Genomic DNA, 27,334 nt, shown 5'->3' with positions numbered 1-27,334 from the left:
ACATAGTCTGCAGTCACTTCTCAAATTCCTAGATATTTCCAAAACCTTGCTTTGGAATTTGCCGCCCCTTTCACCCCTACGTTCCTTGGTCATCCACATTCTACATGTCTTCCCAATATCCATGTACCAAACCACTCAGTGGCCCCCAATGTGGTTAGCTGTTGGTCTCCACTGACAGCTCTCCACTTTTGTAGACCAACAGCATTACCCAATTTCCCTCTTATATCAAAGGTCCTAGCTTTGTTACTGTCCAGCTTTCCTGTCCTTTCACCATCTGTAGCTCTAGCCCACCTGGCTAGCCACGTGATGTAACACGCTGCTTCACGAGTGGGAACAAGTGCAGGTCTTCGGCACGAATCTGCCTGGTGGATTAGTGTCAAGGTCCGATGTGCCAGCCAGCCTGTGGATGGCTTTTAAGGTGGTTTTCCATCTACCTAGGCAAATGTGGGCTGATTCCCCTTATCCCGTCTCAGTTACTCTGTGTCGGCGATTGCTGCACGAACACCAATTCCACATACGCAAACACCATTATTATTCTACAATGCAAACATTTGGGGTTACACTCGTCTGGTATGAGACTAGGGTCTACTGGGGGCCAAACTGCACAATAACCCTGGGTTCGGTGTGGGGCGGCGGTGGGGCGTGTGGACTGCTGTGGCCTGTTGTGGGGTTGTGAACCACTGAGGGCTGCGAAGGGACGAAACCTCTCCATCATTTCTAGGTCCCTGGTTTAATACATACATACATACATCTGCAGCTCTGGACTTCACTGTCAATGCCATGTCCCTCTACACCAACATCCCCAATGCCCATAATCTGAAATTAAATATTATCTCTCCTGTTGCCCAGCTCATGGCAGACCCTCAAGTTCCTTCCTCTTTGTGGCACGTCTACGAAACATTCTTTGCACTGTTACAAGAACACAAAAGGCTTTGTCATATCCTAATGTGCAAGAAGTGACTCTATTCTATATAGAATTGTCCAGAGAGCCCATTATTAGATGTTGATGGCATAATGCAGTGCAGTTGTTAGTACTTACAATGTAACAGTCATGATGAATACATTTATGAGGAACAAATATGCATGGTCTACTAATGACCTGCATGCATTACGTGAAGCCTGATGAATCAAAGTCTGCAGAAATGTGGACTAACAAGAGGAGGGTGTAAGATTGTGGATAGGGATCAGTGATCAAACTGAATGATAATGAATGCCTTCACAGACAGGCACTATCTCCCAGACCTAGTTTGCAAAAAGATATCTCATATAAATTTTCCTGACACTCCCAATCCTCCCACCATCCACAAGAACCTGCTACAAAGGAGTGCTCCCTTCGTCACCCAGTACCACCCCCAACTGGAACAATTGAACCATATCATTTGTCAAGGCTTTGACTGCCTATCATCACTCTCTGAAATGAGGGACATTCTACCAAAGATCCTTCCCACCTTCCTAAAGTGCTGTCCTGTCACTCACCCAGCCTCCACAACATCCTAGTTCACCCTATGCCACTCTCAATCCCAACCTCTTAACACAAGGAGCATATCCCTGTGGAAGACCCAGGTGCTAGACCTGTCCAGTCCACCCACTCAGCACTTCCTATTCCACTCCTGCCACAGGCTTATCCTACTACATCAGAGGCTGGGCCACTTATGAAAGCAGCCATATCATATACCAGCTCTGCTGCAGTCTTTGCACAGCTTTTTATATTGGTATGACTACCAAACAGATGTCCACCAGGGTGAATGGCCACTGACGGACTGTGGCCAAGAACAAAATAAACCACTCTGTGGCACAAGATGCAGCTGAATGTAACATGCTTCATTTCAATGGCTGCTTCACTACCCAAGCCATCCACATCTCCTCCCCTCCACCATCAGCTTCCCCCTCCACCATCAGTTTATCTGAACTGTGCAGATGGGAGTTATCCTTACAACACATTCTCTGCTCCCAAAATTATCCCATCCTTAATCTACAGTAACATATTGTTCCCACACATTCCACCCAACAGTTTCTGCCCTCTGTGTCCCATCATTTCCTCCTTATTCTCACCTCCCACTCTCTTTGTGTGCCACCCTCTGCCAATGCACCCGCCCACCTTTCCCCTTCTCTGCTCCTCTCCTTTTTCACTTTGTGTTCCTTCTCCCACCTCTCCCTGTCCCGTTCCCACCTCCCTGCCCCACAGTCTCACAACACTGCACCTGATGGCAGTCTAGTCCCTGCACACTCTGCCAGCTACACCTGTACCCTACTATCCCTTCCCCTACCTCACCCCCTCCTCATTGCTGCTTCTGTTCTACATGAAAGTTGTTGTCTGGTCTGAGCTGCCGGAGGTGGCAGTGATGTATGCATGAGCTGTACTTACTTATGTGAATGAATGTGTGTGTTTCCTTTACTGATGAAGGGTTTGACCAAAAGCTAATGTTAAGTCTCTTTTTGTTATGACTGTCTGCAATTCAGCAATCATCTTTACGGTGAGTAGCAATATATCTTTTACTTATATTGCTGAACTGAACAACTGTGTAGTTCAAGGTGCAGGGTATTCCACCCTAAAGCCATTCACCCTAATGGGCATCCTGTGTGAGATATTATCCCTGGAAAATAAACAAGATTGTTCCATCCATTAAAATTACTAATATCCAGAAGTCTGGAAATCATGACTTCAGCACTTATTCTGGTTAACCAAATTATGCAATAAATTGTGGAGAACCATCAAAGTTGCAATACTGATTTCCTTTATTATTTGATGACTGGTTTTGAGCCTAGACACAATTTCAGATCATCCAGTAACCTATGCAGTAATATACTGTTGTTCATTGTAGTTATACACATCTTTCTCATATCTTCCACAGTTTGATGTCTCAGTTAAATGAATGAAGTTCAGCGCTTACTGCTTCATACTAAAGATGTGTTTAACTACAATGAACATTCATGTGGCTGTCATATGTTATTGCATAGCTTATTGGATGGTTTGATAATGAGCTTAGGCTCTAAACCAATCATCAAGTAATAAAGGAAATTAATATTGCAACTCTGATGGTTCTGTGCAATTTACTGCATAATTTCATTAAAATTACGTTAGTTTTCATAGTGGTGAAAGTCAATCATATATGGTGCTATAATGGCATGCTTGTCTTGGGTTTGATATAAGTTGTGTAGTATTTTTATTTGCCTATTTTTGTTGCTCTTAAATAGAGTTATATAATGGAGAAGACTACTGGATTTCAGACAATAGTTTATAGCTGCAGATGTTCAGCTGCTTCACCTGTTGAGACTGAGAAATGATCTTTAATTTATTATTTTTCTTCTCTATTTTCACTCAGAAAGATATGATAGGGATACTGATCTATTGTCATGTAGAGATCTTATCTGTGGACCTTGCATGCATTTGCTCACTCAGTGTGTTGCATTTGCTGAAGGTGGCATTCAGCAATTAATTCAGGGATGATTTATAGTGCACCTGAATTTTTACAGAACAAGCTCACAGTTTCTAAACATGAGGGTGCAATGAAAATCAAGTCACTTTTTTACTTGATATGAAGCCCAGCTGCCTATTTTGATATGATGAATTACACATGAAATATATCAAAATTAACAGGCAAAAAGAGTGAAAGAAATAAGTTCCCCATTACATTTACTGAAAACTAAATGCTGAATGGCAAAACTTTAATGATAACCAAATACTAAAATGGTAATATTGAATATGTCCTCTTTTGCATGCACAATTAATTTCTGCACCATTGCATAATAAGTTGCAGTATTTAAATCTGCCTGTAAGCTACAAAATATTATTTTACAGGTTTCATGTTCAGTTTTGCACCACAATCTTCAGGAAGTATAATGTCTCTCTTTGGTGAAGGAGAGCCAAACCAAGAACAGGAAGATAGTAGTGTTCAACAAAAGAAGAGTGAAGCCTTCACTTTTACCTTCAACAAAAAGACCAAATCATCTAGTTTTTTCAAATTGTTTTAACTGTTTCTGTTTCTAATTTTATTTATCACTTTCACTACAGTCAAAACATTTGTCCAATTGAATATTGTTTTCAACTTGGGTTCAGTTTGCTAGTACTTAAACAACGACATAAATTAATAAGGTTAAATTCCTCGGAAGTAGGTCAAGTTGTAGTCATGTTACTGATGTAATTATTTAAAAAATATAATAAAAAGCAACCACTGAAAGGTAAATCTGTAAAGTAGACTCTACTCACATTATTAATTAGAGGAATTACTTCTAACTGACTGTTTTTAATACTGGCAGACAAACAACTACTCTGAAAAAAAAAAAAAAATCTCTTCTTGAACTGCCCATTTGCTGTTTTTAGCAACTACATCATAGCAAGCATACATGTAACTTCTTTATTTCACATTCTGTCATTAGCTGTCTACATGCTGCAAAATTTAAAACCGCTTAATATGAATGTTAATGCTAACTGAATTCATATTCCCAAGTTAAGATATTCTGATAATTTTTAGAATTAGAATTTAACAAGGAATTCTTTTACTTTTTTTATTGCCTGAGGATTACCAATTTGCTGCCTGATGTCTGGTGCCAACCTGTTGAAGACTGTTGCATCAGAATATAAAAAGCCATTCTGAATCCTAAACAGGGATACAAATACTGAATAGAAATTATTTTTATGTCTGATGTTGTAATTATTAATTTCTCACTTAACACTAAATTCATTATTGTTATTATACCATTAAAGAGCAAATGAACTGCCACATAAGTCTAATAACCCAAAAATTCCTCAGGAGGCTCCTACACAATTTTCAGTTCTTCACTTCACATAATATTGTTATTGTACACTTCTGTACAATAAATACCTTTTTGACCTTCACCACATCACTCCAAAAACTTGTGTCACAGGACAGTAGTGAGTGAGAGTGTGCAAAGTAAACTAACAAGCAATCCCATTTGCAGGTCAGTTTTATTTATTTATTCAGTCCAGGAAATCATTTTTTGTGCGTTGTTTGTATATGATACAGGAAAAGGGATAAACATAATTAAATACAGCAGTCATTGTGACTAAGTGATCAACACTATCAAAGTACATAACAATATAAATTGACATACTACATTTCTTGTATATATTACAGCAGTAGTTATTAAATGAGGCTGCGTAATCAACACAAAGTAGATCATAGAATGAAGGACATAATAAATGATTAACAACATTTGGTAAATGAGGTTTACGTATTATAGTGTTCCAGAAATTGAGAGACATAGTAGAAGCAGTGATCAAGCAAGAACTGTTTCAACTTTACCTTAACTGTATTTAACATCAATACAGATTTTAAGTAAGAAGGCATATTTATCTCCAGTATGATGTACTCCTGTTTGCGTAAGTTTGTGTTCACTGTGTTTACATTTATGTTCAGCTTTTGTCTAGTTTTGTATGCTTGTAAATCAAGTTATGTTTGGAGATATTTCCATTTTTTAAGGCCCCTTTTGTAAAAAAATGTATATATTATAAGGCAGAGGCAGTATTTTCAGACTTTTAGAGAGAGGTCTACAGTAATCCAGCATTTAGTTTTCTTTACGAGTGAGAATCCTAACAGCGTAGGTAAGTGTGTTCAGTGTTTTAATTAGATTGTTAAGGTGCATCTCCCACTTCAGATCCTCCTGAATATATATGGCTAAAATTCTTGTATGGCTCACATTTGAGACATTTTTTCCTTCAATGGTGAAAACAGGTTTTGTGGTCTGGAGGTTTTGTGGGATGTGAAAGTTAACTGCCACAGTTTTTCAGAATTTATGATCAGCCTATTGGTCCTGAACTGCTGTGGTACCTATGCATAACCGATGTTGCAGTTTCCTGCAGATTTTTCTCACTGTGTGATTTAATTAGAAAATTGGTGTTATCTGCAAAGAGTACTGTGGTTCCAGCATGTATTTTATTAGCCAAGTCACTTACATACTGCAGAAGTAGGACAGGTCCCAGAATTGACCCTTCTTCCAGAGGTTTTTCAGTGTTATTTGAGCAACCAATAATGATTAATGTAGTGTTCTCTCAGAAGTTTTGGTTAATTTGTCCACAATTTTTGCACCAGGTTTTATAATACTTTGCACACTGAAACAATCATCTAATTTGCCTTGTAGTGTATTCCCAGTTTCTTCCTTGACTATCGCCTATAATCAAGAACTCTATTATAGTAGCAGTTATTTTAGGCCAGATTGCACATTTTCACATGAAACACATAACTCAGATCTTTCACTACATCTCGTTCTTAGTGGATTACTCGTGTTTCTAAATCCCTTATTTCAAGCTTCAGGACATCATTTTCTTCTTGTAGCACTTTTTTAACTTTGTCCTTGATCACTTTAGGCAACTTATCACAAAGGAACTAATGTTTCTAGAGGGGCTTCCAATGTAATTTGCTTTTGGTGCTTGAAGTTTATTAATTTCCATTTTCAGTGCACTGACCATAAATAGTAGACTGGATACTTATTCATTTAGTTTCAATATCTTGTGCTTACAGTTTGTGCACACTTTATGTTTACTGGAAATACTTCCATTTGTTGGAGGAGGTGCACAACATACTTTTACACTGGCTGCCATCTAGAATTCATATCTGTATCCATGTTTTCAAATGTCTTTGAGGAAGCTAATAGTAGTGGAAAAGTGGCTCATTGCCATATACATAATTTGCTAACAGACTTTCAGTTTGATTTCAAGAGAGGAGTACCAAAGAAAATGCATCTGGGCAGGGGGGGGAGGGGGGGGGGGGGAAGCATCAGTCTTGTGACTGGCTTGATATGGCCTGCCACAAATTCTTCTATTGTGCTAACCTCTTCATCTCAGAGTAGTGCTTGCACCCTGCATTCATAATTATTTATTGGAAGTGTTCCAGTCTATATCTTCCCCTACAGTTTTTACCCTCTATCACTCCCTCTAGTGGCATGACAATTATTCCCTGGTGTCGTAACATATGTGTTATCATCCTGTCTCCTCCTTCTTCTCAGCATTTTTCACATATTCCTTTCTTCACTATGTGGAGAACCTCTTCGTTCTTTATCCTGTCAGTCCATCTAATTTTCACATCCTTCTCTAGAGTCACATCTCAAACACTTTGATTCACTTCTTTTCCAGAGATCTCACATTTCCTGATTTACTACCATAGAATGCTGAGCTCCAGGTACACATTCTCAGAAATTTCTTCCTCGGTTCAAGGCCAATGTTTGATACTAGCAGACTTTCTTGGCCACAAATGCCCTCTTTGCCTGTTCTAATCTACTTTTGATGTCCTCCTTGCTTTGTCTGTCATGGGTTATTTCACTTCCTAGGTAGCAGAATTCCTTAACTTTGTGTAATTCACAGTCCTCAGTTTCGAAATTAAGTTTTTCACTAATCTGATTTCTGCTACTCCTCATTACTTTTGTCTTTCTTTCATGTACTCTCAACCCACATTCCATACACATTAAGCCGTCCATTCTATTTAACATGTCCTATAATCTTTGTTCCCATTCACTGAGAATATGAGTGTATTCCTACAGTCATCATTCAAATCCAGTTTGCAAAACTTTGTAAGCAGGCTTTCCCAGGATAGTTTACGGCTATCTTCAGGAGTCTGCTAGCTCAGTTTCTTCACCATCTCTGAGACGCTCTCTCACAGACCAAACCAACCTGCATCCATCAAAATTGGTAGAGCCACCATAAGTTGCATGTAACTACTTCTGTGTCTTTCACTTTTAACTCCATGAAAGCAAGCATCTTCAAGAAATTACGTAGCAAAGGGCCACACATTACAAACATCAGGCTGTGAATAGAGCTGCCATCATACATAAATACAGTACATTACAATACAATACATTTTATGTGTGGTGGCAGCACTATAAACACCCCAATACTCGTAATATGTGGTCCTCAGCTAGGTAATTTCTGTAGATGCTCACAATGGTCAAGTGAATGATGAAAAATGAAAAAAAAGTTACATGTGACTCATGGTGGCTCTACAATTTTAATTTCTAGTGGTTGCTGTTCCCCTGCAGGCAAATGACTGTGCTTGCTAAACCTGTGACCATTTGCATTCTCCTTCTCTGTATACATTTGTTATCTCCTGTTACTCCTATTTGGTATGGGTCCCACACCCTTGAGCAATATTCTAGGATGGGTCACACAAGTGATTTGTATGCAGTCTCTTTTGTCAACAGATTGCATTTCCCAAGTCATATAAGAATAAACCGAGTCTGACACCTGCTTTACCAATGCCTTAGCCTACGTGATCATTCCATTTTATATCTCTACAACTTCTTACAACCAGGTATTTTTATGAGTTGACTGATTCCAAATGTGACTCATGGATAATATAGTTCTAAGATACTACATTTTTATCATTTTGTGAAGTGCACACTTTTACTTTTCTGAACATTTAAAACAAGCTGGCAGTCCTTGCACCACTTTCAAATCTTATAAAATTCTCACAATGTTAGTGCAGCTTTCATTCAGACAGTGCTTCATTGAAGATAACTGCATCATCTGCGAAAAGTCTGAGGTTACTATTAATATTGTCCTCAAGGTCATTAATATACAGCATGAACAGCAAGGACCCAACATATTTCACAGATGCACACACAAAGTTACTTCTAGTCTGTCGACAAAGAAAAGAACAAAGAACCTTAGTCAAGTCACAAATTTTGCCTGATACCCCATAAGATCGTACTTGTGATAGTAAGCGTAGATGTGGTACTCTGTCAATTGCATTTCGGAAATCGAGAAGTACTGCATCTACATGATTGCATTGAGCCAGAGCATTCAGTATGTTATTTGAGAAAAATGCGAGTTCGGTTTACATGATTTATGTTCTCAGAATACATGTCGATTGGCATGGAGGAGGTCATTCTGTTGGAGAGGTCATTACATTTGAGCTTGGAATATGTTTTAAGATTCTACAACAAATGGATGTCAAGGTTATTGGATGATAGTTCTTTGTATCACTTCCACTTCCACTTCCCTCTTGTAGCCAGCTGTGCCCTGTGCTATCTCCCGGCTACTAGGCGCAGTCTTTTGTTCAAGGGATCTATAATAGGTTATAGTTAAAAGAAGTGCTAATTCAAATTCAATTTCAGTGTAGAATCTGATAGTGACTCCATACGACCCTAGAGCTAGCAGGGGGAGGGTTGTGGGGGGGGGGGGGGGTGTCAGACATTGCAAGCTTCTGCTATTCTGGTCGGAACAATCAGCATATTGATTCGTGACAGTAGAATGTGTGTTTACTTAATTGGGTGTTTTGAATGATAACTCTCGATTTGTGACATTAATTTACCACTTAACAGAGCATGCTGACATTATCAGTGACCTCATCCTTGTGCCACCCCAACAAAGCTCATATGAAGCTCGAAAATCCACCTGGATGCAGTGCTTGTCACAAACCCCAGAACAACAACTGAAAGAAGCAATCTATGCTGAACAAGTCATCGACAAGATGCTGTCCCAGCTGTGGCACCAGCTACAGACACTACTCGACACACACCCCATGCCAGATGCTGCCTTATGGACTCTTTGGATTGTCTAGCTTCCACTGCATCTGCAACTCGCACACCATGATTGCTCATGAGGCAACACCACTAGATCTTAGTCAAACATCACATGTGATGAACTGCTCCACTCTATGTCAAAAGTACACGACAGTGACATCATTGCCCCCAGTCAGCATACTAACCTGTGCAACATGCCACCACCACTAGCCAGCAACAGTGCACTGAGCACCGCCATTGCTTCTAAGTCAACGAATTGTTGGTATAATGTCCAGTTTGGTGACACGACATGTAACTGCCGGTCTCCCTGCACCTACCCAAGCTCCAAATGCAGACCTCAGTGTGTGCACCAGCCTGTGGCTAACACATCAAGCCACCAATGAGTGTGTGACAAATATTCCCTGCACGATTACCTCAATTGGCTGGAAGGCTCTGTATATTTGACTGGAGCATGCTTAAACATTTCCTCTTAGATATGGGATCAGACATCAGTACAGTACCAAACGGTACGAATACAGCACTGTCTGGCACAACATCCCTGTAACTCTATGCTACAAATGATTTGCATATTACCATGCATGGAACTACTGTACCTTGGAAGTAACCTCGTATCAACAGTTTTCAGGGACATTCTACATCACAAACATGAGTGAACCTGTGGTGTCACAGCCAGACACCACACTTGCTAGGTGGTAGCTTTTAAATCGACCACGGTCCGTTAGTATACGTCGGACCTGCGTGTCGCCACTATCAGTGATTGCAGACCAAGTGCCGCCACATGGCAGGTCTAGTCTAGAGAGACTCCCTAGCACTCGCCCCAGTTGTACAGCCGACTTTGCTAGCGATGATTCACTGACTACATACGCTCTCATTTGTAGAGACGACAGTTTAGCATAGCCTTCAGCTACGTCATTTGCTACGACCTAGCAAGGCGCCATATTCAGTTACTATAAGTACTATCTTCCAGAATGAATTCTGAACAGATAATATTGTCAATCATGTACCATCACGAGCGACGTTCATCATTAATGGATTAAAGTTAAGTATCAAACTAATTATGTCCGCTTTCTGAATTCTCATTCCTTGTCATGTTCCAGACATCACATCAGTATAGTTCTTCCCTCTTCACGCCAGTCTGCGTGAGCTAAAACGTGTGCATTTCGGCCTCCACTTGTAACACAGTGTTGGCTCTTCTGCTAATACAAAATTGGCGACGAGGATGGGATTCGAACCCACACGTGCATTTCGGCCTCCACTCCATCGGGAACTACCTCATGCTAAGCTGGACATCAGTACAACTATGCAACTATGACATGTACTCTGACACAGTAAAGGAATTTGTTGTGATGATGGAGAACCTGATGATGACACACCAACTTTTTTCTGGAAACTCTCAAGGATCGGATGCACTCTGCACCAACAACACAGTGCTACATCAATGCATACATGATGCATCTGCTGCACTCACTTATGTGCAGGAGAAATGTGAGAGCCTTTTGCTCATGCATCACACAGCCAATGTCGGCACTGCGTCCAACATGCACACTCTGGCTAACCAAGTCTTACTACCACTATGATCCACAGCGACACAGTCAGTGATCCCGAGCATACCGCATCAAACACAGGTCAGTATAGCACCCTCTGCCTTCACTCTCAGAGCCTTGAATGAGTGTACCATCCCTACCCAACCAGTTGTGAGTGAAAGTTAAACAATATGCCATCTGTAATGGTACAGTGCACTAAATTTCATGGCTCCTGGTTTGCCAGTCCAGTAAGTATACAGCTCTCAGAGATCAAACTACACACTACAGTTATCCAATTCCAAATATTCAAGACTTTACATATTTATTAGCGGGTGCTCCTATTTACAGTCTCATAGATTGCAGGAAAGCTTACCTCTAAAAACCTATGAGCCTGATCTCTAAGACCTCAATAATCACACCATTTGGACTTTTTTCGTTACTATTCACAGCTCGACTTGGCAGCAGCTCAAATCTGATTTATGGTGTGCATGCCTGGATGATATCCTAATCTTTTCTAGCACCACACACAATCATTAACTGCATCTTGAACTAGTTCTTGCTGCCCTTCATGACATGTGCATGATTGTAGATGAGGATAAATCAAACTGCAGAAAGCCAAAGGAGCTTGTTCATGTACATACTAAATGCCACAGGGATCAAACCAACCTGAGAATGAATGGCACTCATTAAGCAGTTACCACCCTGAAGAATTACCATGACCTATGATGCTTTCTAGGCATCGTAAATTTTATCGGTGTCAGATGACAGTGATACAAGCCCTCATAGACACTTTCACACAAGGAAAGGAAAGTTAGAGTGTACCAGCAAAATGCAAGAAGTATTCAAAGCAGCCAAAGAGTGCCTCGCAAAAGTGACCACTTTGGTCCACCCAATACCTGACACACAGCTCAATGTCACAACTGACACTAACAATTCAGCCATTGGAGCAGTCTTCCAACAAGCTGTTACAGGTGAAGCACAGTTGCTTTATTTCTTCTAAAAAAAAAAAAAAATAATAATAATAAATAAAAAGGCTCATGGCATCACAGTCGAAATGATCTGCATTTCATCTTGAATTACTTACTGTCTACAAAGCAGTTAAATATTTTAGAGAAGACATTGAAGGAAGAGATGTCATTACCTATATGGATCACAAGCCACTCACAGACACCATGTGGCACCCCTCAAGAGATGTTAGCCCTTATCGCTTCTATCATCTTGACCTTACTGTACAATATATGACAGACCGCTGTCATCTACATTGCACAAACAACATAGTTGCAGACTACCTGTACAGTATATAACAGATGTATTTCATCTACATTGTGCCAACAACACAGTTCAGACTACCTATCATGGATCAATGTTATTTCTCTACAGTTAGACTACTACAAACTAGTGGAAAAACAGAACCATGACATGACCGCTATGGACTTACTTAACTGCAATTCCACCAATCTTCACACAGAATAGCAGAAAGATCCTGGGACTAATGTCCAAGTGCTGCGTGATGTATTTCAGAACCAAATTTGGCAGCTGGTTCAAATGGCTCTAAGCACTATAGGACTTAACATCTGAGGTCATCAGTCCCCTGGCAACGGCCTTGCCGCAGTGGATACACCGGTTCCCATGAGATCACCGAAGTTAAGCGCTGTCGGGCGTGGGTGACCATCCAGCCGCCATGCGCTGTTGCCATTTTTCGGGGTGCACTCAGCCTCATGATGCCAATTGAGGAGCTACTCGACCGAATAGTAGCGACTCCGGTCAAAGAAAACCATCATAACGACTGGGAGAGCGGTGTGCTGACCACACGCCCCTCCTATCCGCATCCTCAACTGAGGATGATACGGCGGTCGGATGGTCCCGATGGGCCACTTGTGGCCTGAAGACAGAGTGCTTTTTTTTCATCAGTCCCCTAGACTTCTAGACTTAGAAATACTTAAACTTCATTAACCGAAGGACATCACACACATCCATGCCCGAGGCAGGATTCCCCGAAGCAGGATTCGAACCTGCGACCGTAGCAGCAGTGCAGTTCCGGACTGAAGTGCCTAGAACAGCTCGGCCACAGCGGCCAGCTGGCAGATGGTCCCCACATCCACGTGCTGCACGATTTTCAAACAATTAGACATCCTGGCGCACCCAGATGTTAGGCCTATACTAGAGCTCATCACTGAATGTTTCGTTTGGTCAAACATTAAAAATGAGTGTCGAGCCTCGATACAAGCTTGCTTGCCATACCAGCTCAGCGAAGTTGGTTGTCATACACGACCTCAACTAGGACACTTTGGTACACCACGAGTATGTTTTCGACATGTGTACCTAGATCTTGTCAGCCCCATTTCAGAATTGGAAGGTTACAGATACTTACTGTCAGTTATTGACAGAGTTTCTCATTGGGGGGAAGCAGTGCCAATTAAGAACATGACAGCAGAGTCAACAGCTCTTGTGGTCATTGACACTTAGATAGCTCAATGTTGGCTGCCCTGAAATGATAACTAAAGACCAGGAAAACAGTTTGAATCTGCTCTATTGAAGGCACTCTGCAATCTCTACGGCATTACTCACAATCATACAACCACTTACCACCCTCAGAGTAACAGGCTTGTGGAGCAGTGGCACAGAATCCTAAAAGCTGCACTTACAGTGCCACAGAGGAATGTGGATGGAAGCCTCACTATTGGTGCTACTTGGTATTCACCCAGTATTCAAGGAAGACCTATGCAGGTCACTAGCAGAAATCTTGTATGGAAAATCACTCACTCTCCCAGTAGAGTTCATTCCACCGACTCAGCTGTTCAACCAACTGACTTTCTAGCATTAATCCAATGTGTGAAGACATGTATCAACAATAAGCAGGTGCCACTGCTTACTTCACTTATCAGTCTGGAAGTTTTCATTCACAGGGCACTGAGTAATCAAGAATTTGTAATACTTTGGGATGATACAACCTGGCCTGCTTTACAGCCTTCCTACTGAGGCCCGTAGAAAGTTTTAAATGGGACACTCATGTATTCGAAATTTTGCCCAATGTGAAAGTAGTGAAGGTCTTATTAAATACTTAAAGACAGGGTGGATCTTTGGGAACACACAGCTGTGCATGACATGGACCTGGAAAAAATGGACAATGACCTGTGCAATCGCCGGCTGGGGTGGCCGAGCGGTTCTAGGCGCTACAGTCTGGAACCGCGCGACCGCCACGGTCGCAGGTTCGAATCCTGCCTTGGGCATGGATGTGTGTCATGTCCTTAGGTTAGTTAGGTTTAAGTAGTTCTAAGTTCTAGGGGACTGATGACCTCAGAAGTTAAGTCCCATAGTGCTCAGAGCCATTTGAACCATTTGAACCTGTGCAATCATTTACCCCTTGACATACGGACAGCTAATTTGGACTTCAAGGAGTCAGTCATCATCAAACTTGACATGAGAAACTTTGAACCAGAGAACATCTGTGTGAAACTTGTAGACAATGATCTGATAGTGATCACATGGCATGACAATCGTGTGACAGATATTGGACCGACAGCTGAACAAGTCAATGCACACTTAACAGTTACCCCCGAACGTCACTTACAGTGCTATACTTTCACATTTGTCAGCAGATGGTGTATTCACTATTATAGCCCTGATGGAACCACAACAACAGCTACTGCACACCACATCACAGACAGTCTCAGATCCTCCTACCAATGCACCATGCCAGCAGCTCCAGCCTCCATCCCTGCCTGCACCAAGCTGCTCCTGCTGACCACCTCAACATTTGGCACGATATCATAATACAGAACAAGCACTGCAGGTCAGCCCAAGGTGAGGAATGATCCAACCATATCTTACTTTGCAGCCAGTCACGGCATGATTGGTCACTTTCATCTCATCAGACCAAAACCAAGAAACATTCCAACCATGTCCTTCTCGACAGTTGACCACAGTGTGGCACGTCTGCACTTGAGACACCAGCTCAACAATAAACGCCCTCTGACAACCACTCTCCCCAGTGCTCCACACTATTGAGGGAGAGGGGGTTCTCTGTGGTGACACCAGCATGAGTAGTGCCTCTGACGATAGAACACATGCAGCTGAGTGCAATATCTGAGTTGACTCTAAAGAAATGAATTCGGTTTAGAACCTTACATGATGTGGATGTCTTGTAGGTTGAATTATGAGCAATAAAGTAGTATTGTCATATCAAGATGTTGTCACCATTATCGGTACAATCCCTGCACATAAAGGGAAAGCTGCAGTGTTCATCTCTGGTACACCAGTGGAGAAGTTGTCACAGATCCAGCTAATTAAAAAAATCCATGGAATTAATGTGATTATTTTATATCCATAAACTGACATGAATTTTATTTTGTGTGAGACCACTTATGCAAGACAGGTCCAATTTGGAATTCTACTGTTTATCTCATTTCCACATAATCTTTCACTGATTGTGTCAATACCTATGTGTATCACGAGATATTGTGTATTTTCGAACATTTGTGAGTGATGTGAAAAGTTCTCACCTTATTGTCAACTGTAAACTTATCTTGTGCATTTTAGACAGTTTGGCTAGTGTACACTCATTCAAAACCACTGTTCCCTAATTTCATTATATACTTACACTTCTTTATCTGTAGTTAAAAAACATCGAAAAATTTGAAAAGTAGGATATACAAAACTATAGTTACGAGCATCGCTCTGTATGGTGCTAAACTGTGGGAAGTCTCCAGGATTAATGAGAAGAAATTAAAGGCAGTGGAAATGGAGTTTTGGAGACAATGTTGTGAAGTGACAGAAAGAGACAAAATAATAAATGAAGTGCTACAAGAACAGATGGGAGTTAGAAATGACATTGTAGGTGCAGCTGAAAATAAACAGCCAATATGGTATGGATATCTCAGAAGAAAGCAAGAGGAAAGATGGGTCTCTAAAGTATGGTATGGAGACCTCCATGACACAGAAGAAGAGGAAGACCCCCTGCTACAATGGAATGATAGAGTGAGGTATGCAATGTAGGGTAGGGCCATTTAAGAAGAGCACCGGCAGGATAGAAGGAGTTGGAAACTTGGATGCAAGAGATGCTGCATGGTGTAGAAAACTCGCAGTAAGAAGAAGAAGACTTACGAGGAAAAAGGCATATCTTTGAGAAATTTCTGACTTTACCAATTATATTTAGAGAATTTCTGCAAGTTACCATAGTGACATGCACCTAAGAAGGGAGGTGGTGGAGCAATGTGCAGTGGCAGGGAGCAGTGTACCAAGTGACACTCTAGCCAATAGCGTCATTCTGACAATGTCTGCCTGTAACACAAGTGTTGGGGTGCGTGTAGAACATTTAGTGTTCATTTTCATTTTAGTTTAAGTGTGGCACGGTTACTTAGGCACTACAGGGCTCACTATGCCTAGCATAAAGCAAACACGACAAGTATTATATTAAGAAGCAACGGTGTTAGTTCTCCAACCACATAAATTCTGCTAGGTAGAGTCAAAAGCAGACACAGTGGCCCATTATAGCACTCATGCCTGCATTGCCAGTTAGCAGGGTGGACACCAAATGGAATGTGAGGTGCAGGACAGAGACAGGGAGCACACTGGCAATGTTGCAACGTATTCTCTCTCTCTCTCTCTCTCTCGCTGTCTCTCTGCAGAACATGTCATGCAGCCAGCTCTTACATGCTCTCCATTATAGTGTTGTGTCTGCAACAATGTATTTGGTAGCAAATTGGCATTTGTGATTTACAATTACTGTAAATAACTAACATATTGTGTCATATTATTTTTCTCTTTTAACAAGAATATATACTGTATGTATGTAATATAAATTAACACTACAGTCAAATTTGTTAGTGACGATAACCTGAAAAGTGTGTGTACCTGCTAAGGTTTCCTGTTTCAAAGAAACAATAAACTTGGTAGATACCAAGTTTTTGCACTTTATAGATATCTCATTTTTGGCTTCAGTTCTAAAAAGTTACTGGTAATACTCGTTACATAAATTAAAAGAGAATCAGCAACTTGTGTAAAGTTATTGGTTACTGTCTTGTAAAATATTGCACAAGTCATAATGCAACCTTTCTGATGAGCTAGTTGGTGTTCATAAGCACATGGACTACTAACCAGCAATTGGCAGCTGCTGTGAATGAATGTGTTAATAGAGCTACTGAGAGTCATGTACCAGAGTTACCAAAAGTATCTTAAGTACTATCCTCTCCTGCAGATACGGTCTGTCCTGCAGGAAATATACAATCTGTCTCTCTCATCCACCAAGACAGTGAGTGGCATGTCAGTGGGAGGTCTAGATGTCCTGTACAGGGACCAGGGAGAACTTAGGATTTTATTACATGTCCCATTAACCAACAAGATCGAGTTGCTGTCTTCCACCGATACTGAAACTGAACCAATGAGACTCATTTCAACTGTTGTGAAATGTTCTATGTTTCCCATTAAGGGGGCCCAACACAAAGGGGTAGACATCCATTAATTGTTAGCAGTTCAAAGGCATGGCAAATAATGGTATCCCTCAGGGAAATGGCAGCACAGAATGGAAAGCAACACTAGGTGCACTCAGTGTATATAGCTGGGGCCTTCATTCAACATGTTGAAGAGGCTTTTCGGGCATCCATTGAGGGAACAAGGTGCAACCACATGAAGTATGTGGCAGATGTTGGAACAAAAAATTCCCTTCTTCTGGGCCTTAAGGTCATTTTTGAATAATTCTTGCAACTGGCAGATGAAGCTGAGGATACCATCTTTGCTCATAGAGTTTCAACAAAACTCACTACTACCTGCAGCATTGTCCCCTAGAACAGATCATGGCGTGGGTGTTCTGAGGGGGGGTAGGCTTGAACCAGAGACTTGGGGGTGTTCTGTGACAAGCTTGCACATTAGCATTGAGAACTTTAAGGTCCCCCCTAAATGGGTCAGCTGTGTATTACACATCAAAGGCTGCTACCCAGGTAGCTAGCTGACTGCGTGTGGGGTGCACACAAGGGCTTTTTAGATTAAGTGACACTTCATCCCATGTGGATAATGGCAGCTGTAGGAAACCCAAAAATATCAGTGTAAGATCCAAGCAACACGTCCTACAATGGAGTATTAAAATCCTAGTGGTTCACTGCTGAAGCATTCGCAACAAAATACCCGAGTTTGAAGTGCTCCTAAAAATCAGTGCAGCACACATAATACTAAGTACAGAAATATGGTTAAAACTGGAAGTTGACAGCATTGAAATTTTGGGGGAAAATTTAACATTACATCAAGAGGATAGGCTAATGGGAAATCGAGGTGATGTATTTGTAACAGCAGAGAAGAAACTCAAATCCACAAAGACAGAAATTGAAGCTTCACGCAGATTGTTTTAGCAAGATTAAGTACTAAGGGTGGAAATAAAATTGTAATTGGATCCTTGTATCGATAACCAGGATTACCTCTAGACGTGGCCAAAAACTTACCAGAAAATGTTGGTTTGCCTGTAGGAAAGTGGCCTCATCATACTGTAATCATTAGAGAAGACAACTAATCAAGAAGCAAACAGGATAATTATGGTTTTGTTAGTACCATCATCAGTGATGGCTGTGACAAAACATCCTGTGAAACACTTTTAAATTCATTCCGTAAAACCTACTCAGAACGGATAGTTTGAAACCCAAATCATGATGGAAATATAGTAGATCTAATGGCAACAAATAGACCTGGCCTCTTTGAGAATGCCCACATTGAAACTAGTATCAGTTTAGTTTTAAAAAAACCTCAAAAATGCTTAACGACATTAGTCAATTAGAACCTCGTAAATCCATTTGTAGGTGACAACTCGTAATTCCAGTAACTCCACAATCAAAGAGTGATTTGAAAGTGCATGCATTTCTCTAAACTGTCAATAAGTAGCTTCTACTGCACAGTTACGCATGTAGCAACTTTCTGCGTCACTTTATGTTATTTTTTAAGCAACTGTTTTTGCTTCACCTGTAAAAGTTAACTAAAGGGAGTTACGAGGTTGTCATTGCCTATCAGCGTTAAGCTTTCTCTGAAATCACGCAATAGTAATCCTAGAATTACAAATAGTGAACATCACATATATAATCTCTCCTCAACAAAATCTAACTCTTACGTTAGACTGTGTCTTACATTTATTTCTCTCTCAATGATCGATAAATACTCACACAAAAAAAAAAAAAAAAAACGGAAAGCAAAAAGATTCTTGATCTTCATGTCTGACGAACCAACAGTGCTGCATTACCAACTGCTGCTGCTGCACTCTGAACAAACTTAATCATCACCTGTAACCCATTCTTCACAAAAACTATCGTACTAATGTAAAAATCAATTCTTGTTCTCTCGGGAATAAATCTTCTACTGATTCATAATTCCAAAAATCTCCATTGTTTGTCCTTTGCGGCTACTAAACCAGAACTCGACTGCGCATCAAAGCTCAATGAATGTCTCCTCTCCTCTCCTCGCGATCAGTAGATAAATCTGGCGCGCATCACAGTTATGTTAGACCGTGGCGCGCATCATCGCAAAGCAAAGATCACCCCTGACTCGTCTGTGTGCGGTGCAGCATCTGTGTCGAGGCTGCGCGCGTATGTCTATGCAATTCAAACCTGACGAGCGCGATTTCAGACACTAAAAACAAGAAAAATTCCTACAAAAATTAACACACTCACCTTTCAGTGTTATCTGCAGCGTCAGTACCTTGCGGCGCAGGTAGTACACTCGCAGCCACTGCAATTGCGATGTGCTTCGTAACTCTAAAACATCATGAGTGGTTCGCGGATGACTAACCTCGCCTGTTCACAAGGTAATGGGAAGCACTAACAACCTCGCGATGTTGACATATCTAGAAAGTGCAGCGGAAATGGTCTGGAGAGTTGCCCCCCCCCCCCCCCCTCCCGGCAGTTATTTAAAGACTAAATCGATGATTTACGGTGCACCTCCGCGGTACAAGAAAAGGTTCTTGTAGCCAGTGGAACAGGTGTGAGAGATGGGAAGCCTTTCTGCTGTTCTGGCCGCCTGGAGTGGCCGAGTTCCGGTCCTCAGGTTGGGTGACCTGAACTGGCTTGGATTCCCAGGAGGCGAGAGAACTACGTGTGCCTCCGCCATCGCGTGGCTTCAATAACGACTCCAAATAACGTCCAGAAAACGAAGTTAGATTTGGCAACCTTGGGCGTTTTCTATATTAATTAAACTATAAAAGTTAAACTTGTCCTGCAACTCCAGCTGATGGTCCTCTATGTAGGCAATACCTCGGTAGTATCTGTGGACTTGAGAAAATTAATTTAGTGTTATCAGTTCAGTAATTAAGTTTGATGAATTCGTAATTAATTAATCGACTGGTCTGAGTTAGGTATCAGTATACTCGGAATCTTATTTGGAATGCGAATCTGTGATCAGAATTAAATGATTAATTTTATTACTCTCTCTCTCTCTCTCTTCCTTAGTGCGTTACAATAGTTCTAGGATAATCAGGTGCTAAACCTTCCTTTTTGGGCTATTTGAATGGTTGCAAATGACTTTACAAACGAAGAAAACATGAAACAAAGTGTCCTAATCGTGATTTTCTTGCACATTTTCCAAGAGTCAGCACATTTTACACTTAGTTTTCAGCGTCACACCTTTTTACCATATTTTCTCCTTCATCACCACCACCTCTTCCATGCTACCTTTTATTTAACCTATTTTTGAGACCCACTGCAGTATATTTGGGTTTTGGCGTGAAAGGTTTTCACATTGACATGTATTCAAAAGTTTGCCCAGCACTTTGGTTTTTTGAAAAGTAGTAACACAGACAGATATGTCCCGCCGGATCTCAAATGGGCTACTATACGGAAGAGTAATTCTGAAAAGATGTGTTTTCTGTTCGAAAATAACATTTCACTGACAGACTTCCATGCTTCGTTTAAGTATGTTTTGGTAGCATATTGTAAGGCCCCATAAATCCCTTGAGTTGCTTTCCATCTGAGTACCTTTCGTGTTAACTATAGTCTCAAAGTGAGACCATGCGTGCAGATACCTTGAATAACTTCTCATAACGTTGAGGTTAAGCTTGCTTTGTAGCTTCTTCTCTTGAAATCATCATACATCCCTAATGGGGATCTTCAGCGTCATTGTACACCCTCTTTGGCACTTATAAGCTTAACAGTTCGTCTGATATCTCCTCGTCGCCTTCCTCTTTCTCTCATGTTTAACCGTAGAAAGACACGAAAGATGTTCGAGGATATTCTTATCTTCCTAGACATTTATTTCCGGTCGGAAATCTACTATTTACACATGATCTGTTGATGCAACACAAAAGACAAATACTGTAATACTATCTGCAGAAACAGTTTGACATTTGACGTATACTGAGGAAAGAAAAGTAATTTGGCAATCCAACACAATATTATCACATTGCCGTGAATAAAAAAATACGATATGCAGGGGAAAATTGATAAAACGCTAATAAAACTGTGTATAAGTCAATTAGAAACACATGTAGCAACGAGGTATGCCCATCTCTACTGTCTACATGAGTAAACTGCAGAATTTCTGGGAAGCCTCGTGACCACTTCACGAGCAGAAATAATTTGAGGTTCAGTTCGTTACCAAATTGCGAATGTTACTTGTGCGACTTGTGTTGCTTTTCTGCTTGTTTAATTATTCTTTTGTGACCGCATCCAAGATGCCGAGATCCAAAAAGAGTGTTGGAAAATTTATGATCTTGTGAACGGTTCAGCAGTGCCGGTATTCATCGTGAAGGATGTATAATAAGGTGGAGCATTTGTAATGTCTGAGTCGCAACTGATGAAAAAAATGTTCAGCAGCATGTGAAAAGCGCAAAGCAAGGAACTAAAATGTGGCAATAGCACCATGAGGGAGAAGTTTGTTGGTGAAGAATTGTTATCTTCAAAAAATAGAAAAGATTTTCTTACGATACAGCGGTGGCATCTCCAAGCTAAACAATCCCATTATGAAATTGTATCTGGGAATATGTAGTAGATAATGGACAGTCTGTTCCCGATTAGAGTACTTTAGGAAAGCTGCAATTTATCCTCCGTACGTATGAAAAAAGTGTGTCATAAATCGGACGAGTAGTAGGCGGTGATCCTGTTGTGTTCGTCGGTGTAACGAGACATCAAACATTATAGAACGATTAAATCGTGTAGGTGTTTATTTACTATATATACAGTAAAAACATACATAGCATTGTAATCATATAGGTGTCTATTTACTATATGTACAGTATTAAGCATGCATAACTTTGTATCCTTGAGTCTCTCTGCAGTCTCTCTTCGTCCCACTAGTGCTAAATTACAGTATTCACTAGCAGTTGAGCAGCAATAGCACCGTGCTACGTTAGTAAAGTCACACTGCACTTTCTTTCGTAAGCTCGGCCTGATCTGAGTTGTCACAGAATAATCTGAGGCGGAGCTCGGGCTAGGAAAAGACGACGAGGCCATCCCATTCGAATGTGTTATTTGAGGAATAGTACTGATTGATTTTGTCCAGTAACATGTGCGATCCGCTGACAATCAGTGAGGAAAGTGCATGCAAATCAGTTTTATCAATTTGAAGACAAGAAGCTTCTTATGCATAGAATTCCGTATCATTTCCCATGGGTAAGCGAGACTTGAGTTTCCGCGTTTGCATGCTGTGCCGTAGGGCGATGGACAATTTCATAATGTCAATTGGAAAAAATAGTGACCCAAGTTGCAACTTCTATGCTGTACGACGAGGCACATCTTTGGTCGGATGGAAAAGAGCGGTCAACGGCTTATGATCCGTCAAGAGAAAAAGCTTTCTACCATGAGGATATTGATGAAATTTCGTGACGCCATAGATCAGGGGTTTCCAGACTTTTTGTCACTGTGTACCACTTTACATTTTTAGAAATTTGGTGGTATTACTAGAGTCTGTTTACTCTTTAACAAACCCTGTGCTGGGGGAGGGGAGAGGGAACTGGTGAGGGGGGGGGGGAGGCGCAATGTTGAGCGAAGCTCAGTGGAAGCTTTTTTTTTCCGGGTCGCTGATGTTCACGTGTGACCAACTATGATAGCGACGACTAATGGAGGGAGGTGGGGAGGATAAAATCCGACCTTCCTGTGTGATGCATGCGGTCCAAAACAATTCCATTTTCTTTAACGTTGTACATATACTACTTTTATTAATCAGCTTTCTCACTATCATATTACTTTAAAAATAAAGCAAAGCAAGAGAATAAGTTTACTTATATCAGTACGTGTTTTGTTTACTTGTGCGTGTACCACCTGCAATGTTCTTGCGTGTCACCGGTGGTATGTGTACCACCGTCTGGGAACCTTTACCATATATGATGGCTAAGGCTTCCTTTTCCAGCTGACTTGGGCCGTGGTCAACGTCTCAGACGCGAATGCTACAGGGCATACGATGCAGCGAACCTTGGGAGATAACACTGTTCCTATTTCACATAATAATGCATGAAAGACTTATGACCACAGCAGTTGAGTCCCATAGTGCTCAGAGCCATTTTGAATGCATGAAATGCAAACACTACTGATTTTTTGTAGATTGGGATGAGTAAGGCGTGGGGGACTAAGAATAACCTTTTGCAACTTTTGAAATTATTGTTCACATTCTCCAGACCATTGGGAAGAAACATTTCTTTGTCGGAGGCCTTACAAAGGAACAGCAGTTTGTGCTGCGTTCAGAATAAATTTCATACAGTAGATCGAGTATAGATTTAAGTGTCAGGAAGTCGTTTCTGAAAGTATTTGTATGGAGTGTAGCCATGTATGGAAGCGAAACGTGGACGATAAATAGTTTGGACAAGAAGGGAATAGAAGCTTTCGAAATGTGCTACAGAAGAATGCTGAAGATTAGATGGGTACATCACATAACTAATGAGGAGGTATTGAATAGAATTGGGGAGAAGAGGAGTTTGTGACACAACTTGACAAGAAGAAGGGACCGGTTGGTACGACGTTTCTGAGGTATCAAGGGATCACAAATTTAGCATTAGAGGGCAGCGTGGAGGGTAAAAATCGTAGAGGGAGACCAAGAGATGAATACACTAAGCAGATTCAGAAGGATGTAGGTTGCAGTAAGTACTGGGAGATGAAGAAGCTTGCACAGGATAGAGTAGCATGGAGAGCTGTATCAAACCAGTCTCAGGACTGAAGACAACAAAAACAACACATCAGTTTGCCCGAAAATGCCTGTAGTTCCCGCTCATTTTTAGGGGATGGTAATCTCCGGATGGCCTGTAAAGCTCAGTTGAGGGACTAGCGCCGTGAGCGTCAATAAGATGCCCAAATATTCAATTTCAGTATTGGAAAATGAACACCTCTGTAAATAACACTTAAGTGCTGCATCGGTTAAAATTTGAAAAAAAAAGAGATTCCAAAGTTTCTTCAGTTTCCTGAAGGTAGAACACTATATTTCATAGTTGATCGTTGCACCATGAGGGTGGAAATCAAACAGAATAACCCCTTCAGAGGCCTAGAAGGCCGTCGCCATGACTTTACCGCATGTGGGTGCGGCTTTGAACTTTTTCTTAGGAGAAGAGGTGGTGTGACGCCACCCCATGGATTGCCGTTTTGTTTCCGGTTAGAAATGATGAACCCATGTTTCATTGACTGTGACGACGTTCCATAAAAAAATTGTCACGATCAGCCTCGTAAAGTGCAAGCAATGCCGCGCAGATGGTCCTTCGCTGTTCTTTATGGTCTTCTGTTAGGCGACGAGGACCCCAGCTGGCACCCACCTTTGAGTACCCGAACTGGTGGACAAAGTGTGCAGCGAGGGGTTTGATTGTGATCCGTCAGTCACCTCAAATCAGTGTGTCCGCACGTTCCGACCTTGCAGCACAGCTGTGTGCGGCCGGCACGCGGGAGATCGGACAGGTTTGCACAACCTTATTGTGGTGATGACAGACTGCGGGAAACGTGATACAGAGTTAGTTCAAAATAAATAATTTTTGTTGCTGTGATCGTTCGGCGATCTGTCGTCAGACATCGTGTTTAGATCAATACAGCTGGCTCTTCCAGGGAGCTGTCTAGCTCAGCCGGTACTGCTCGTGAGCTATATATCACGGAGCGGATAGAGATAATTTTTCTACGGGAAACCATTTAAACCTTTCTTCGGTCTTGACAAGCAAAATCCCTCTATGAAACTGTTGATGCAAATTATATCCACATTACACGAAACAATAGGTTCTGATTACTCTGACAGACAAAATTGCTAGCGTAATATTATTACTGGGCTGTTTACAGTACAACGCTGCGACGATATGATTGTCGCGAGGCAGCACAACGAGGCAGACTGCTGTCGGCCTTCTGGTTACAGTGTCGCCATTGTCAATGAGTAACTTTCGTGCATCGATGTCAGTTATTCTAGAGTAGAGATGAAATGTCATCATTAAGGAAGAAAGAACTAGAATAGCCTAGAAAATATTAGAAAAAACTATTAGCGGAAGTCATAGACCATTATATGACATATAAAATTGTCGACGTCTTGTTTTGTAGTTTTCTTTTTCTTTTCATAAATTGAAATCTTCTGTATGTAATACTTTATCGTACGAACCAATTCGTTGGAGAATTCCGTGATGCACAAAGCTCTGCACAACTATGCGCTTGTCAGTAAAAGGTTACTATCCTCTAATGAAAAGGGCACCGAGCTTCTACGAGTTGTCACTCATGTCGCCATTACTCAGCAATACATCTAGGGAGTGTGTCTCTGATCCGCTGTTTCAGTCGAGATGTGTGACGAATCGCCCCTCAGAGAAGTCTATGCCTACGAAAATCCTCCGAAGAAAACACACTGATAGAAAAAAAAATTGCAACGCCAAGAAGGAGTTGTGCGACATAAACGAAAGTTGGTGGTTATGTGTCTACATCTTGTAATGGTACTTGAATTACGTAACCATTACGGCAGCTCACCTGAACCTCTCGATACCAGCAGTATTCTACTGTGTTTCTGTAAAGTAGTTAACATAATTATGAGATAACATTCAGATTTGATTTCATTAATGTAGAGATACTTCGATACATCGATATGTTTATGTTGCAATGATATTATTCTTATGTGTATTCTTTCTTTTGTCACTATGATCTTTGACGTACTTGTAACTCTTGATTTTTGGGCGCGTAAGCGGTTATTAGTGAGAGAGTCGGACCTTGAGAAAGTCAAGTCTTGATCGTCATGTTGAAAAGACGCATATTGTAGCCAGTTTATAAAATGTGAACTTTAACAGTGAGGAAGATGTTTTCAAGTATGTTTTGTATTGTGAAATGATGTTTTGTGTGTTACGTGATAATGCAGCAAAAGTAATAAAAGAGAAGTGTAACTTAAATTCGGAGTGCTGATTACTTTTTTACAGCACCATTGTCCTGCAAAAATGTATTCTTCAAGAATGGTTTGTGAAGCGCATCTATAAAACTTTTGAATATAGCAGAATAAAACCTAGGCCTCTTTGCATCCGAGCTTGGAATCATCACCACCTAGATTTTCGACGATTGAGTCATGATTTTACAAAGAGACCAGCGTGGGAAACACGAAAAGATGAGTGCCTTGTTTATTGATTATTACATGAAATGACTTTATTAACTGTGCTCTAATGACACCTGCCACATAATAAATTTGTTGTTGCCCGAAAAGGCAGTATTTAGCAGCGTGAGCAACACCACAATCATTATTAAATTTTGACCTTTGTTGTGGTAGGGTTGTTAGAACTTGAAAAGTAATATCTATTCAAATTTCGCTGCAGTCCCATAAGACGTAGCGCCACTATGAGGATGCAAATGACGATTTGCTGCAAATACACGCTGTAGAGGTCGTGAGCGTTAGTTACCTCTTAGATACGACGTGGTTAGTTTACGTCAGTCAAAAATTCCTTTACGGCGACAAAGACACGATTATCAACACCTCACTGAATTTGAACGTGATCCTGCAATAGGACTACGAGAATCTGAATGTTCCTTCTGCGATACTGTAGAAAGACTGGGCAGGAATGTAGCCACTGTATATTATTGCTGGCAGCGGTGATCACGAGAAGACCGGGCTCTGTACGGCAACGTGGCACTACCGAGTGGAAAGACCGCCGTGTTCGGCGTATGGCTCTGTCGCGTAGTACTGTGTGTTGAGCAGCAGTTGACGCCAGTGACACAACGAACTCTTTAGATCGGTTACTTCATGGACAGCTTTGAGCCAGACGCCCTTAGCGTGCGTTCCACTGACCCCAAACTGTCACCAAGTGCGATTTCAGTGATGTCAAGCGAGAGCTCATTGGAGGACAGGGTGGAGGTCTGTTGTGGTCACTGATAAAAGCTGCTTCTGCCACAGCGCCAGCGATGACCGTGTGCTGGACACACTGCACCTACAGTGGAGCTGTGGTCTGGGGTGCGATT

General features: G+C 41.3%; 1 protein-coding gene across 1 annotated transcript in view; it reads left to right on the top strand.

Moving 5' to 3' along the window:
• LOC126203548 (uncharacterized) overlaps positions 1-4,069 on the top strand; it is a 255,598-nt gene extending 251,529 nt beyond the window's left edge. Inside the window, exon 10 of the mRNA XM_049937870.1 lies at positions 3,800-4,069. Coding sequence (XP_049793827.1) covers positions 3,800-3,972 — 173 coding nt within the window. The 3' untranslated portion in view covers positions 3,973-4,069. The remainder of the gene's footprint in view (positions 1-3,799) is intronic.
• The last annotated feature ends 23,265 nt before the right edge of the window (positions 4,070-27,334 follow it).

Source organism: Schistocerca nitens, chromosome 9 (genome assembly GCF_023898315.1).
Source record: "Schistocerca nitens isolate TAMUIC-IGC-003100 chromosome 9, iqSchNite1.1, whole genome shotgun sequence".
Lineage (NCBI taxonomy): Eukaryota > Metazoa > Arthropoda > Insecta > Orthoptera > Acrididae > Schistocerca > Schistocerca nitens.
The sequence above is the reverse complement of the archived record's forward strand: the minus strand, read 5'-3'. Positions and strand labels throughout refer to the sequence as shown.